At 33.6% G+C, this 16116-nt stretch overlaps 1 protein-coding gene across 3 annotated transcripts; it reads left to right on the top strand.

Annotated features, from left to right (window-relative positions):
- Positions 1–2829: 2829 nt before the first annotated feature.
- On the top strand, positions 2830–12811 carry LOC111404148 (probable protein phosphatase 2C 60). Of its 3 annotated transcripts, none has more exons than XM_023032904.1 (11): positions 2830–3053; positions 3448–3570; positions 4571–4634; positions 4982–5090; positions 8629–8782; positions 9044–9169; positions 9398–9521; positions 9786–9862; positions 10406–10458; positions 11749–11803; positions 12358–12811. In XM_023032904.1, exons 2-11 carry the CDS (start codon positions 3454–3456, stop codon positions 12553–12555), a joined length of 1077 nt encoding a protein of 358 aa, XP_022888672.1. In that variant the 5' UTR covers positions 2830–3053; positions 3448–3453; the 3' UTR covers positions 12556–12811. The 3 variants fall into 3 exon arrangements, with proteins under 3 accessions (XP_022888672.1, XP_022888673.1, XP_022888674.1); XM_023032905.1 differs by having other exon boundaries at positions 2830–3062; XM_023032906.1 differs by having other exon boundaries at positions 2854–2872.
- The last annotated feature ends 3305 nt before the right edge of the window (positions 12812–16116 follow it).

Here is a 16116-nt window from a genome sequence, read left to right as displayed (position 1 = left end):
AAATGGCCTCAGGGTACTCAAAGATTTTGAATTGGAAGTCTACTTGTGAGTATGGAATCATATTGCCCGTGACTCAAAGAAAGACAAGAAAGATTGAACTTCACTGCATACAAGATGGAGATGCAATGGATTGGAGAACAGAGATTAAAGGGTTCCTTAAAGAATCTAATGGAGGGATTAGTAGGAAAATAAAGCTGTGTTTACTGAACTATACACTAATAGATGAAGAGTTGTTTAAGAAACGCTCTGATGGTGTATTACAAAAGTGTGTAAGTTTGCAAGAAGCCAAGACGATCATGGCTGAGGTGCACGAAAGGATATGTGGAGCTCATCAAGCTGGCCAAAGGATGAGATGGTTAATTATTAGGAGTGGATATTTTTGGCCAAAGATGGGAGAATTATGCGTTCAGTATGCAAAGAGTTGTTTAGCATGCCAAAAATATGGTCCAATACAAAGGGCGCCAGCACGAGAGATGACACCTATTATTAAACCTTGGCCTTTCAAGGGTTGGACGATAGACCTGACAGGGAAGATTTATCCCCCATCGTCCAAGCAACATACTTTTATTATAGTTGCAACCGACTATTTCACCAAATGGGTAGAGGCGGTACCTTTGAAAGAGATCACCCAGAATAATGTTATAGAGTTTATCCGTGATCACATTATTTATATGTTTGGAATTCCACAAACGTTAATGGTAGATCACGGAAAATCTTTGAATGGGGATCAAGTGAACAAATTTTTGAGCGAGTTTGGGGTTAAATTAGTAAACTCCACACTATACTACGCTCAATCCAACGGACAAGCGGAATCTTCTAATAAGATTCTAAAAATATCATCAGAAAGATGATAGATGAAAATGCCAGAAATTGGCACGAATATCTGAACAAGGCCTTATGGGCTTATAGAACATCACCTCAGTCAAGTACCAAAGTTACTCCTTTCCAACTTGTTTATGGACAGGAGGCCGTTTTGCCTATGAAAATCAACGTGCAATCGATTAGAGTGTGCTTGCAACATAAGTTGACTGATGATGAGTATGCCGAATCACTAGTTCAAAATTTATTAGGGTTAGACGAATTAAAGTTGGACGTCTTAGATAGATTGCAAGTTCAAAAACAAAGAATGGCTAAGTTTTATAATAAAAAAGTCATAGCCAAGTCGTTCAACCTGGGTGAACTAGTTTGGAAGATGATACTCCCTTTGGATAGCAAAGATCCAAAGTACGGGAAGTGGTCGCCTAATTGAGAAGGACCATACAAAATAAACAGTGTGTTGCCCAATGGAGCGTATCACTTGGAAGATTTAGATGACACCAAGCACGTGAGATTCATTAACGGCAAATATTTGAAAAAATATGTTCCTTCTTTATGGGAATGTGAACAGATAAAATCATAATCAAATATATTGAACGATTAAAGGATAACAAGGTCAGAGCGAAATACGTTCAAATGAAATCCTTTATTATCAAACGTTCCGTACACAAATGTAAAAATACAAATAATGGATACTCTACAAAATACAATTAAAAGTAAGCTAATCTCCCGGTTGATCGCTGAGTAAGTCTCACACCGCCTTCCTAAATGCATCGCTGCAATGGTGGGATCGCCGAGTAAGAGGGTGGACTGACCTCACCACCTTCCTAAATGCATCGCTGCAATGGCGAGCAAAGAGACTGAGAAGCACTCTTAGCAAGCAAGTTGAGAAGCACTCTCAGCAAGCAAAGTGGCCTGCAAGCATCCCAAAAATTGTCTTCTATCATCGACTCCTTGTAAAGGATAAAGAGACGATGGGAAGAACTTCGATGGTAAAAACTTCGCTGCTGGCCAGAAAATATTTCCTATACCTCCCACACCAAAGGTGACATCAAGGCAAATAGTAAAATGGGCGGACTAAACAGTCCATTTTCGGATCGGATTGATTGTCAGAATGCCAAGCAATGACAGCAAATTAGTTTCGAAAAAAAATGAAGATGAAGATGGAAGATGGAAAATGCGAAGCATTTATAGGAGGGTAAAATCGTCATTTTATTGAAAAAATGGATGAGAATGACATTTTTCGCAATAAAATGTGAAAAGTAGAGGTGAAAATGCTAAAAAATTAAAGGTAGGGACGTTTTGCACAATAACATTGAAAGGTAGGGACCTTTTGTGCTAATTATGCCAAAAAATGAAAGGTGATGATATTTTGCATAATAATATTGAAAGGTAGGGATCTTTTGTACTAATTGCCTTTTGATTTAACTGAACATTTTAACGGGAAGTTGACAGAATGACGTTTTGCGCAAAAAAAAAGGTAAAAGTGAGGGTGTAATTCGTCAAAAACGAAAGGTATGAACGTTTTCTTTTTGTTTTATTTGAATAGGAGGGTAAAATCGTCATTTTATTGAAAAAATGGATGAGAATGACATTTTTCGCAATAAAATGTGAAAAGTAGATGTGAAAATGCTAAAAAATTAAAGGTATGGACGTTTTGCACAATAACATTGAAAGGTAGGGACCTTTTGTGCTAATTATGCCCAAAAAATGAAAGGTGATGATATTTTGCATAATAATATTGAAAGGTAGGGATCTGTTGTACTAATTGCCTTTTGATTTAACGGAACATTTTAACGGGAAGTTGACAGAATGACGTTTTGCGCAAAAAAAAAAAGTAAAAGTGAGGGTGTAATCCGTCAAAAAACGAAAGGTATGAACATTTTCTATAAAAATATCGAATGTTAGAAATGTTTTGTGCTAATTACATATTAATTATTAACCCATCTTTTATGGGAATTTTGCACAATCACCATTCACCTGAATATATTCACAGAATTCATCTGATCATTAATTAATACCCTCAAAGTCTCCGGCCCTTTTCCAGTCATAAAAGGTCTCTCTCGTTTCTCACACTGCAACTCTCTCTTCTCATCTTTATCTTCAGTCCCGTTATATTTCTCTGTCAAAAATCTGAAGCCCTGTTTTGGCTTTTCCCTGATATTTCTATTTTTTTAATCCATTTAGCCTCTTTCTATATCAAGATCCAGAAAATCGAGCGATTTTTGACTGGGCATGTAAGCAGTGTATGCTATAAAATCCTCCATTGATCTCTTTGCATCTTTTGCCTTTATTCTTGTATCCATTCGTATTATTTTTTACACGGGTTTTTTAAATATATTTTCTCGATCTTGATCTTGATCATGTCTCGTAATTATCGGTTTGTATATTTTTGCCATTCATTCTGTTTAATTGCTGATTGTATTTGTACTACGTCTTGAAAAAGGAACTTTCAAATAATCAGATGTTGTTATTTTCGGGCTTCTTTTCGAGCATTGAAATGGATAGCTTGGCTTTAGGATTCTGAACTTATAGTAGTTGAATGAGTAAAAATTCTGTTTCCAGATTTCTCGTCTTTAAAGATCTATTCCTTTGAATGACTTTGTGATTGTGTCTGTTTCTTGATTTCAGTTATAGATGGGTATATACCTCAGTGCTCCTAAAACAGAGAAATTTTCTGAAGATGGTGTGAACAGTAGGCTTAGATATGGCTTATCATCCATGCAAGGATGGCGTGCTACAATGGAAGATGCTGTAAGTAATCACTCAAATTTTGTTCATTACGATATTTGATGCATTTTTTGCCGTGAACTTGTTGAATGCAGTATGCTGCTTGCTTATTGTTTCATTGCTAGTTAGTATTTAGCAAGTTTTTGGATGAGAACGAATAACACCGGAAATGGTTTAATGCGAAAGCTGGTGGATTGGTGATTTGGCTTTCATTATATTTTTGACGCTCGGCACATGCCATCAGATTTAGTTGATTTAGTGTGTTGATAAGTTAGGCTGGTGTAATATATGCGCAAATGATCTTAAACAAGGGTTAGGACATCAATGTGGGGATTCCTTCCCCTTAGAACAGTTAGGTGTCATACACGTTCTGCTTCATCTGAGATTACATTCTCTTCATACTTAAATGTCTGTTGCGTGACACGTTCTTCCTAAAATCCATGAGAGTTCTAGCAATTGTTTTCATAAGCAAGATGGGAATGGTCAAACAAAAGAATCTACATAGGTGTCTGTCTCTGCCTTACCATAGGGGTTTCTGGTTGAGTTGCATATCTTTTGGCTTGTCATGCGTGAGTCGAGGGCTTAGTGGTGATTTGGATATTCATCTGTGAGATTAGTCTAACCTTTCCCCCAGTCATGAAGTAAAGCTAGAAGAGAGCCCTTGTTCAATTGGGGTTCTGAACTTGTATTTCCAGTGTTCAACATGTGGTGCTTTCTTCAAGTTTTCCATGCCATTTTATTAATAAATAATTTCAATTTGGTAATTTGAACGATGTTGCGAGAGGTTGCTCGAGATCAATGTAGGCTATTTGTAATTTCAATTTGATAATTTAATCAATATAGACATTTTCCTAATAGAGTGCATGGGCACCTAGGCTGCTCGAGAGAGGGAGCTTGCAAGTGTAGTAGTGCAAGAAAGAAAATAAGGGAAGACAGTTGTATAATATTATAATGCAAATTTTGTAATAATGAGATGCATTATTCACTACCTTGAATAACCTATGGTCTTATTGTTTTTCTCAAGCATGCAGCGCTTACTGATTTGGATGCTTCCACCTCATTCTTTGGTGTTTATGATGGTCATGGGGGTAAGTTTTTCTACTTCTACTGTTATTATATTGCATACTAAATTAGGGTGCATGCCATTTACCATGGCATGAATATTTTGAATACAAATTGGCATTCCTTAACATATACCTATGATTCAAAAGCTATGAATAGGCAAAAGAAAGATGAAGTGTTGACTGTAGGCATTTGTATACCATAATCTATGTCTTGAGATCTTGTACTCACAAGTCGCAATACAGATCCATTAAAGATTATAATTAGTTTGAATAGAAATAATGTTTTGCTCTAAATCAAGTTTTGCTACCCAATTTCTTTGTTGTCTGGTCAGTGCGTTATTGTTCTCTTATCAATGCATTGAATTTCACAGGTAAGGTGGTTGCTAAATTTTGTGCTAAATATCTTCATCAGCAAGTTCTCAAGCATGAAGCATATTTGACTGGTGACATAGGTACTTCTGTTCAGAAAGCTTTTCTCAGGTCATTTTCTAGTCTCTGGTAGTATTTAAGAGTTTCTGTTTGTGTTCAGTATATGCATGTTTTCTTTTAAATGATGAATTCTATATAATAGGTCTTCTTTGAATGGCATAACTATTTTCAACAGCTTTGTCATGAGATACTTGCAACTTACTTTAAGAGAAGCAAACCTATTTTGATTTAGGCAATTGTGTTAGAATATTACAATTAATTCTTGTGTAATGCCGCGAATTCTAGTAACTTGACTCGTTACCAAACATGAATTTCTTAACTTTTTAATTAAAAAAAATAGATTTCAATATGATATGCATATTCAATAAAACTTTAGAACTTTATAAAAAATTAAGTTAATTTATTAAATCATTTGAAATGTTTTGTGATGATATTGTTCATCAAAATATTACTAAAATTAGTTCTGACACGCAATTAAATTCTGACTAATTAAAATTATAATATTACTCCAAAATGAATTTATTATCAACAAATAAACAAATCTGTTTGAAAAATTAAAATATTCTTAAGAAATTCTATTATTTCAAGTTAAAAGTACTACCTGATGCGGATTCATTGGTCCTATGGCATATCTATCCGTTGTTGTACAATATGCTAACTTTCACTTGTAATTGTAAATAGAAGGGACGGGTATAACAAATATAAACAAAATAAGATATTTGCTATTCCACATTCAAACCAAACATGAAATTGTACATAAACTCTCTCTTACCAATATAAACTGAGATTGTCACATCGTTAAAATGATAATTTAAGCAAGCGCTACTAAACCCTTGTTTGGGCTTCATTAAAATCGAATTTTGGGAAAAATATATTTTGAAATAATGATTTTCTACAGAATGCATGATTAAAAAAGAAGGAAAATTTTTGAAATTACATGTAGTATTATTTTATTGGAAAATGTGTACTAAAAAGACTAGAGAGAAATATGTATTTTGAATAAAATGGAGCCAAAGGGGGCTAAATAGCAGGAAGGCTAAATTGCTATCCAGAGGTGAACCTTAAACTGTATCATGATTTTTCCCGAAAGACCTTCGAACTAAAGTAATTCAATTCATATATAACTATATATTTAAAAAGATGTAGACAAGCCAATAATAGACTGAGCACCTCACTTTTTAAAATTGAATTTGGAGAACAAAATTGTAGGAAACAAGATTCTTTATTGCAAATCCAAAGACTATAAACGAGGCCCCCATTTCTTTGCAAAATCAATATTCTATTTGTATATTTGTGCGTGCTATAGAGAAGCAGAGAAAGAGAGAGAGAGAGAGATCGGGACGGATGAATTACTAAGTATGTTTACTGGAGGAAAAAATAAAGTGACGTAACACTGCAAATCTCTTGCCTCCATGTAAAATGATTGAAGAGTTAAGCAGGATTTAACCACTTCATATAGGATTTGGGTATATTCTAAGCTAATAGAGTTTGTCCAAACTCGATCAAACCCATTATGTAACTTTCTAGACTTTCATGTGATATATATACATGTGACCTAGTAAAAATGGAGTTTCTATTATGAATCTAATATGAATTACTGACTGACTTTGAATGGGTTCAGTGATAAATTGATTATAATATAAATAAAATGGGATAAAGATTTTGTTTGTTGTTCTAATTAACAAAAGGTAATTCATTCTGAATTCTTTTTAATTGACCATGTGACCTGATTAACTAAATGAAAGTAATGCTCTAAAAATCCTTTAATTATAATCTTTGATCGTCTCTAACTTGGTTTGATCTTAAGCAAATTAATTTTTCCTCAAACCTAATATACGCAATTAATTACTAGCTATCAAACGAGCTCAGTATTGATATGGTAATTTGGTCTAAATTTAAAACTAATATTATTCACTTACTAGTTTTTTTAAACTGGCTCTAACTCAAATTTGGATTAATCAAATTGACTTTTTCTTGAATCCATAATTCACCATTTAGACGACTTTTGAAATGATCCTAATATTGATGGGGTATTTCTAACTCATTCAATAATTAACTATTTGGCCTAAATAAATAAAAGTATAAAATCTAATATTTATTTTCACTTCGGCCCCTCAACTATTCAGGATCTCCTAATATATTTAATTAACAATTGGGCATGACAAATTGATTTGTATAGCGACTAGATTAGACATGGCAATTTGATCCATGAGCAAATAAATTGTATGTGCAAAACTCGTAAAATTCCGGGGTTCTACATCTTGTCTGTCTTCTTATTACATGAAGAACTGGTGAAGTAGCTTGTACAAATAGTTAGGGTCACCATCTTCATGTTTTGACATTAGTTGGATTCTTGTAGATCATTTGGTCACTAAATATTTAGTAGAAATGCCATCCAATGGTTGCAATCCAGGTGACAACCTTGGAAGTATCTTCAAAATGCCGAATAGAAGCTGACATGATGGTATCCAGAAACAGCTAAAATAACAATAAACAAGTTTCCGCATACAATGAGATTGAAATTTCTATCTGAAAGACTAGTTAAAAAATATGAGCAACACGTTCACAAAAGTTTGAAAGATACGCAATTGACAAGTAAGCGTTTATTTACCTAAGTTGTGTAGAACTCCCTTGGAAGTCTATCTATGTATATATTTGAATAGTTTTCATGCCCGAGCTTATGATGAAGCTGGTAATCCTAATGATTAAGATAAAGCGGTGCCATTGTTCACACTCCCACACCACAGTTGTAGTACAATGTTCTTCAATTACCTTTTCATTTTTTCCATCTGTGAAAAATTAGAAATGCTATATCAGGATATTATCATTGTGACTTAGTATGGAGATGATATATTATTAATCTAAAAATTAAAAAGATCTACTGCCGTTGAGAAGATGTTTCAGTCGAATTACCTGGGAGTCCAATTGCATTGCATTGCATTGCCAAAATTCATGTTCTATATTTTAAAGAGGTTTGTTTCTCTCATGTCGACGACGAGCCCTTTTTCTCCTCACTTTATATAAAATTAATCTAAAAATTCAAAACCTCCGTTGAGAGGATGTTTCATCCAGATTGAGATGAGAGTCCAACTTCATTACATTGCCAGAAGTCATGTTCAATATTTTAAAGAGGTTGACCTACTTGCTTCTCTCATGTACACGACGATCTCTTTTTCTTTTCACCTATAGATACACTTCAGACATACATCTTTATGCTTGTGTCTTTTGCATTCTTCCCTCTAAAAAAGAAGGGTACTGTAAGTTAAAACTTCTCAGCAGAGTCAGGCAGGAAATCGCTTTCTAAATGGAATATGCTGACTGATATCGCCACTTCACTGTGAATGATATTCTTTCATATGCTTATATTTTATGTTATTGGATTTTGGTTTCACAACGCCTGACTAGTGGCCTTGGCTGCTATAGAGGTTGTCTATTCAAATTTTTACCGAGATCTTGATACGAATCCTTAATACGAATTATATTACTTTATTTTGACACTATTTTCATTCTATACACAGATTGTTGCTTAAATTGAATATATATTTTATAGTAATATTTGTTTTGAGGTTTAACATTTTTTGTAATGTAGAATGGATGAGATGATGCGTGGACAGAGAGGGTGGAGGGAGTTGGCCATTCTGGGAGACAAAATAAACAAGTTCACTGGCATGCTCGAGGGTTTGATATGGTCTCCAAGAAGTGGAGACAGAAATTACCAAGTTGATGATTGGGCATTTGAGGAGGTGATTACTTGCATCAGTGGGATACTTATGCTGTAATTTGGTGACTATGTTTACATTGCATGTTTTCACCACGATTCTTCGAATTGGCAAATAGGGACTTCAGTGTCGCTAGTCGAATTATTCAAAAAATTACGGCACATAATTTATGATATCGTATTTTAAATCCTCACCATCCTTCGCTACACGATGAGTAGGTTGTTGATAAATAATTGTTGCTGCTCGAAATTTTGTATCCTCCAAAGTTATGGGTGTTGTTGACAGGGCCCACATTCTGATTTTTCTGGACCTACTTCTGGGTGCACAGCTTGCGTTGCAGTCCTAAGGGGCAATCAACTTGTTGTAGCAAATGCTGGTGATTCTCGGTGTGTAATTTCTAGGAGTGGTCAGGTACTATGCAGTATAACAAAATTCTTTTATTGTTTTTTGTGTAAATGGTTCAGGGGAAGGAGCACCTAAATGGATGTTTTAATGTAGCCAGACTTCTGTTTCTTGTCCCATGGTATTTGAGAATACTAAATATACAACATATATTTTCATGTGTTTATCTTTTTTTTCATGTTTATTATTGTACTGAGACCAACTATTTGTTAATAATTGTGTATGGCTGTCACGCAGGCATACAACCTTTCAAGAGACCACAAGCCTGATCTTGAGGTCGAGAAAGAGAGAATTTTAGAAGCTGGTGGTTTTATCCATGCAGGACGTGTTAATGGCAGTCTCAATCTTGCAAGAGCTATTGGTACTATATCAGCTTGGCTGTGTGTGTGTGTGTGTATTAATTATTAGGTCTTTATTTTCCGGTTTTTGATAAGTATTTTGAATTTTGTGCAAAAAGTGTTGGTCTTCTCCTGCTACGAATGCTTAATTGATCCATTATAACTTGATTCATAGTGGATCTATTCTCTGAATCAAAATGGACACATTTAGTGCTTAACTTGAGCAGTGGCTCAATCTGGCAGAAGAAAATGTAGTTTATGATGATCAGTATTTTGATTTGCTGCAGGTGACATTGAATTCAAGCAGAACAAGTTTTTACCTGCTGAAAAGCAAATTGTAACTGCCAATCCTGATGTAAATATTGTATGTATCTATCTTCTTTGTATTTCTTATGTGACTGGATTAGCATTTTCTATGAGCTTATCTCTGCATTTTTAAGTAAAAAGAACATTTAGACTCTGCTTTTTGCTTTATAACTAACTGCTTTGCCACCGGTTCTAACATAGCTGAGAAACAGCTGAGTGGAGAAATGGACATTTCAATCAGGATGTGTTTATTTATACGATATATTATTTTGGTAAAGTTTTTCACATTTTTTATAAATTAATGTACCTACTAATCTCTGAAATATAAGATTATTATCAGGATAATATATATGGCTAAAAATGAAACAAACCATGACATCTTTTTGTTTTCTCTGTAAAATTGTTTCTTACTATCCTTCTAATTTTGGGAAAATTAAAATGATAATAGATTAATCAAATGAGAATAATTGGTCACAAGATGATTTGAGCAGAGGAATGTTGATATCTTCTCTTCTGCTGTTATAAAATTAGAATGGGAAGACAGACTATTGTCACATCTTGCTTTTAATAATATTATTGGCTTTTGTCGATTCTCTGACAGGTAGAACTTTGCGATGATGACGAGTTCATTGTCCTTGCCTGTGATGGCATCTGGTGTGCACACAAACTCTTGTTTTGGGTTCAATAAGATTAGATTGTAAAATAATTGCTTATAGTAAAGCTAAAATTTGATTTTAAACTTTCACTCTCAACTCAAGTTGGGATGAAATTATTACCTGTTTTCCTAGGCTCCATATGCTTGTTTATTAGTGGTAGATTTCTCGCTTGTGTTTGGATTATAAGATATCTAGAGCAATTTAATTTCAGTTCATAATTTTATATGCTGTAGAATATGCTATATCTTGGGTAAATTATGGGTAGCATTTAAATCAAACATATTTGAGAATCTATTTACTCATAACATGTTAAACCACGTTGAATGAAAGCTTATACTATGGGTTTTCTTGCCATATGACAAAATAATGGTAGGTGTATCACATAGGCTGATTAAATGACTAGTTGAATGTAGCCAATGTGGTTTGATTTTTCTGTGGATTGGTTATGGGGCCTATAGTGATTGGAATAAAGAATAAATTTAAATTCTTGCAAACGTGGAATTTTTCTTGTAGTCTCCTCTCTACAGTCTACAGTTTCAATGCTCAGATCTCTCACCAAAAATATTTATCTATAATTGAAATCTGAGGCTGAGTCTACTTCAATCCACCCCCCCCCCCCCCCCCCAATCAGTAGAACTCCCTAGATGAATCCTGTTGGTTAAGCTTGGACCAGAAAAGAGAAATATGCATTGAAGTCTATCTTTCACCCCTTTGTAGAATAGCTGATTCATGACACTTACAATCTTCTGTTCCCTTCGCACTGTAACTCTGAACATTTGGTGCACCCTTTAATGCATTAGTGCCCATAGACGGATAGGTATAGACTTTATTGCTGATCCATTGTACCCCTTGTCATCTCTCATAGATTTTTATGATTTTTCCGTCAAGATTATGCATGAGAAAGGGATTTTTCAAGTGAGATTGCTTCTGTATTTTTCTTTCTTATTAGTTCGCTTTCACATTTGTGCATTCTAACTACATTGTGCAGGAAGTTGGAGATTTTGATATTTGAAGTTTTTGTTTTGCCTTCCATTTTTGGTACTTGCGTTTGACCATTGTAGTATGTATTACCATCTATGTAACTTGTGGGTGGCTATATTGTTATCCCTGACTTATGTGCAAACTGGTAGATTCCTGAATCTTTATGAGGCTTTTCATTAATTATTTTCTAGTAAGTTTCCTTTAACGTAATATTTGTGATAATGGGTTTCTAGGTAAAATACTTTATAGAGATACAATACTTCATATATCTGACAAATCAAGTTGCCTTTTTCCAAATGGTTTCTAGGGATTGCATGTCAAGCCAGCAGCTAGTAGATTTTATTCACGAGCAGCTGAAATCTGTAAGTCTATAGTCATCACTTTTGTTGTGTATTTTGAAATTTAAATGTGAAGAAATGCTCGGTTATTTCATATTTTTACCAAATTCAGATTGGTATGGACAGATTAAAAAAAAAAAAAAAAAAAAAAAAACTATTCCACCCATTTACATTTCAAAAAATGGGGGCCAATCGGAGGCTTAATCATTCTCTGGCTTCGGAGAAGCTTGATTTTAGTTAACTCTTCCTTCTAGAATAGGAGGTTTAAGATTCCCAAACCTGTTAAATTAGAGTCACATGAGACTCTTAGGGCCCGTTTGGAGTGCTTTTGCTCCTTCTTTCTGTAAAAGAGCTACTTGAGGAAGCCAACCTAGACCAACTTCCTTTAGAATCTTTTCTAACGCCACCTAGCCCTTCAACAAAATTATCCAAAAATGTGCAAAAGTATCTTTTAAGTCTTAGAAGTAGCTTTTGACTTTTTAAAAGCTCCGCAAAAAACGCCCTTAATTTGGGAAACCTGCTTTTGCTAACCTTCTTAGTTGATTATAACGTTTGACATTCTAAACTTGCGCATGCAGGAAACTAAGCTTTCCAAGGTCTGTGAAAAAGCACTCGATCGGTGTCTGGCACCATCTACTGCTGTAGGCGAGGGTTGCGACAACATGACCATGATCTTGGTGCAATTTACAAATCCTGGCCCTTTGAGAGCATCTGCTCATGATAAATCCTCTTATCTGGAGGAAGTGCCCATCGAGTCAAAAACCAGCAGAAACTGAATCGTAATAACTGCAAATAACTTGACAACATCTGAGCATACATTTTGGAACTGTGTTCAACAACCTGTAATTGTATATGGCACTCTCTTTTTGCTGAAATTGATAAAAACAAAGGGCTTATTGTTCCACTTTTCCATTTCACTTTAGTGTAATATAGCCATGGGAAGAAGAAATGTGTACAAATGATTCAAAATACAGGTTTTTACATCTGGTTCATATTCATGTACATTATACCATTCAGTGTTTTCACTGGTAAGCTGAATATAACTAAACATAACAATTTCACAAATTTTGTCAATGCCTCTGCGTGTTAATCTTGTTGAATTTTGTTCTAGTAAAATTAATATTTTAGTTTTGAAAGAAAAGTGACCGAATTTGCATGAGAAAGTTGCTTTCTCTATCGAGAGTCCATCAATAATGAATTATGAGGACTTGTGACAATGATAATTACCGAATATGACGTAACTTATTTTGAAAAAAAAAATTCTTCTTGTTTTATTGCTATAAACATGACATATCTTAAATTCATGAGCTAATCAATCTTGTTGAACTAATCCACAGGAACCCATTTGGAAAATCCTTGTGTATTTAATTCATTTACGTCTTTAAGAGTTTCCAATTTTTTCTCAATTGGGTGCACTATCTTGGTATGCAACTACTCGTATTGTAAAATAATGCAATTTTACTATAAGATTGCAAGTTTGGTCCCCTGTCATATTGTCTCATTTGCAAATTGATCCCCGTTTCTTCATTAGGCGGCATCTATCCTAAGCTAACTTAGAAGGAGCTGATCAATGCAACCAGTGGATTCACCTCAGAGAATCTGATTGGTTCAGGCGGTTTCAGTTGTGTGTATGTAGGAATTCTTAGACGAAGGGAAATGAATAATAATATTTGCAGTCGCTCACTACCACAATCGTCTTATGTGCATCCATGTAACGGTTAGTGATTTGTTGCATAAGGTAATAAAAAAAACTATCACAATATTGTATTAAATCACTAATCGTTATATGTATGTCACATAGGACGACTACGACAGTGAACGACTGCAAATAACATTACTGAAGTGAAATAGACATTGCAATTAAGACATTGAGCCTTCGTTTGGAACACATTGAAATCCAATTTTAATGAGATTTTACATTTTACAATAGTAGACTCCTAACTTTAAAAATAACATTTTCTTGTCCACATGTTGGAGCATTTGGAATGGGAAAAAAGTCGTTGGAAATGATATGGTCCAAAATACCCCGATTCCTCATCTTCCAATTACCACAATGCCCTCTCAATTATAAACTTAGGGTAAATGGTAATACATCGTATTGAAGGGGAATTTTGTAAGTTGAACATTACTACTGCCATCCTTGTACAATCAACGCTTTTCTGAAGTGAAATAGACATTGCAATTAAGGCATTAAGCCCCAGTTTGGAACGCATTAAAATCCAATTTTAATGAGATTTTACATTTTACAATAGTAGACTCCTAACTTTAAAATAACATTTTCTTGTCCACATGTTGGAGCATTTGGAATGGGAAAAAGGTCGTTGGAAATGATATGGTCCAAAATACCCCAATTCCTCATCTTCCAATTACCAAAATGCCCTCTCAATTATAAACTTGGGGTAAATGATAATACATCGTATTGAAGGGTAATTTTGTAAGTTGAACATTACTACTGCCATCCTTGTACAGTCAACACTTTTCTGAAGTGAAATAGACATTGCAATTAAGGCATTGAGCCCCAGTTTGGAACGCATTAAAAATCCAATTTTAATGAGATTTTACATTTTACAGTAGTAGACCCCTAACTTTAAAAATAACATTTTCTTGTCCACATGTTGGAGCATTTGGAATGGGAAAAAAGTCGTTGGAAATGATATGGTCCAAAATACCCCGATTCCTCATCTTCCAATTACCACAATGCCCTCTCAATTATAAACTTGGGGTAAATGGTAATACATCGTATTGAAGGGTAATTTTGTAAGTTGAACATTGCTACTGCCATCCTTGTATAGTCAACACTTTTCCCTACTATATAAAAAGGGGAATGTGAGGGTACTGTAGAAAACAACAGTGTCTTGATCCATCTTTATTGTAGCATTTTTGTTTTGTTTTTTTTTTTCAATTGGGGGCAAAAAACGACGCCGTTTGCTTGAAATATATTTTATTTTATTATACACTACTTCTAAATTCACTGCAACATGGAATTTTCATTCCTTCCCCACTCCGATATAGATATATATAGTAGGGATATAAGAAAAAAATTACTTTTATATATAAAAAAAAAAGATAGAGATAATATGCGACATAAATTTTTTTTACAACATATTACTTGTAAGTAAAAAATTTGAAAAGAAAAGAATTAAAGAGAATTTTAAATTGAAAAAAATTATAACGTAAAACTATATAGCAAAAAAAAATCTCTCCGTGCACGGAGGGAAAAAAAAAGAAAAAAAGAGAAAGGACTCCGTGCACGGAGAGAGAAATAATTTTTTTTTTACTTATGTTTTTGTGTTTATTTTCAGGCTCATTACGGAATATCAAATGAAGTCGAAATATTACATTCTTAATATCGTTTTAAGGTACTCGCGGCATAGTATTGCACGTCGTTAACGGTGCGTGAAATGGTCAATCATAGCAAATGTTATGGGACGTCAAAGTAGGCATTTTCAAACTATATTTCGAAATTTCCAATAACAAGCTAACTTTAAAAATTTATCGACGATTGTACGATAGTCGAATTGATAAATGTTTTACATTCTCTCGAAACTCATTTTGAGAACTATATCGTAGAGACATCGAATGATCTAAATAGATATCAAAAATAGTTAAACGGACATTAAATGTATGTGTTAAAAAATACGCATAAGTCGTTTTTCTTAAAAAAATCAATTATTTGATTACTATTTTGAAATTTTCGATAACAAGCTAACTTTAAAAATTCGTCGACGATTGTACGATAGTCGAATAGATAAACGTTTTACATTCTCTCGAAACTCATTTTGAGAACTATATCGTAGAGATACCAGATGATCTAAATAAATATCGAAAATAGTTAAATGGAGATTAAACGTATGTGTTAAAAATGTGTATACGTCGTTTTTCTTTAAAAAATCAATTATTTTATTACTATTTATTCTTTTTTCGTAACAATTTTCCCAATGCATCATTTTGCTCAAAAAAATTATGTGGTATGACAGAATTTTTTTTCTCCATGCACGGAGTGAATATATTTTTTTCATCATTTTATATATTGAATTATTACTAGAAAATTAAATTTTATCTCAAACTATTAAAAAATACTGATTAATAATAAAAAATTTGAAGAAAAAAATTAAAAAGAATTCTAAATTGAAAAAACTATTATTTATAACGTAAAACTACACAGAAAAAAATTTTCAAATCTAAGTTTCTCTTTGGAATTATTAAGAGAAATGAATTATAAATTGAAAAAAAAATATATAAATTGAGCATGAAGTGGTGGGAGGTATGAAAATTACGTGTTGCAACAGTTTCTTACAATATAATAAAATATTTTAAAGTAAATTTTTTTATATATT

This window comes from Olea europaea, chromosome 11 (genome assembly GCF_002742605.1).
Source record: "Olea europaea var. sylvestris chromosome 11, O_europaea_v1, whole genome shotgun sequence".
NCBI classification, from domain to species: domain Eukaryota; kingdom Viridiplantae; phylum Streptophyta; class Magnoliopsida; order Lamiales; family Oleaceae; genus Olea; species Olea europaea.
This window is presented reverse-complemented; position numbering and strand designations above follow the sequence as displayed.

Excerpts from the sequence above, each read along its gene's own strand:
- LOC111404148 (XM_023032904.1), top strand. The coding sequence starts at position 3,454 with ATGGGTATATACCTCAGTGCTCCTAAAACAGAGAAATTTTCTGAAGAT. Across the intron at positions 4,635-4,981 it reads TGTTTATGATGGTCATGGGG|GTAAGGTGGTTGCTAAATTT; the intron begins GTAAGTTTTTCT and ends TGAATTTCACAG. Across the intron at positions 9,170-9,397 it reads TAATTTCTAGGAGTGGTCAG|GCATACAACCTTTCAAGAGA; the intron begins GTACTATGCAGT and ends GCTGTCACGCAG.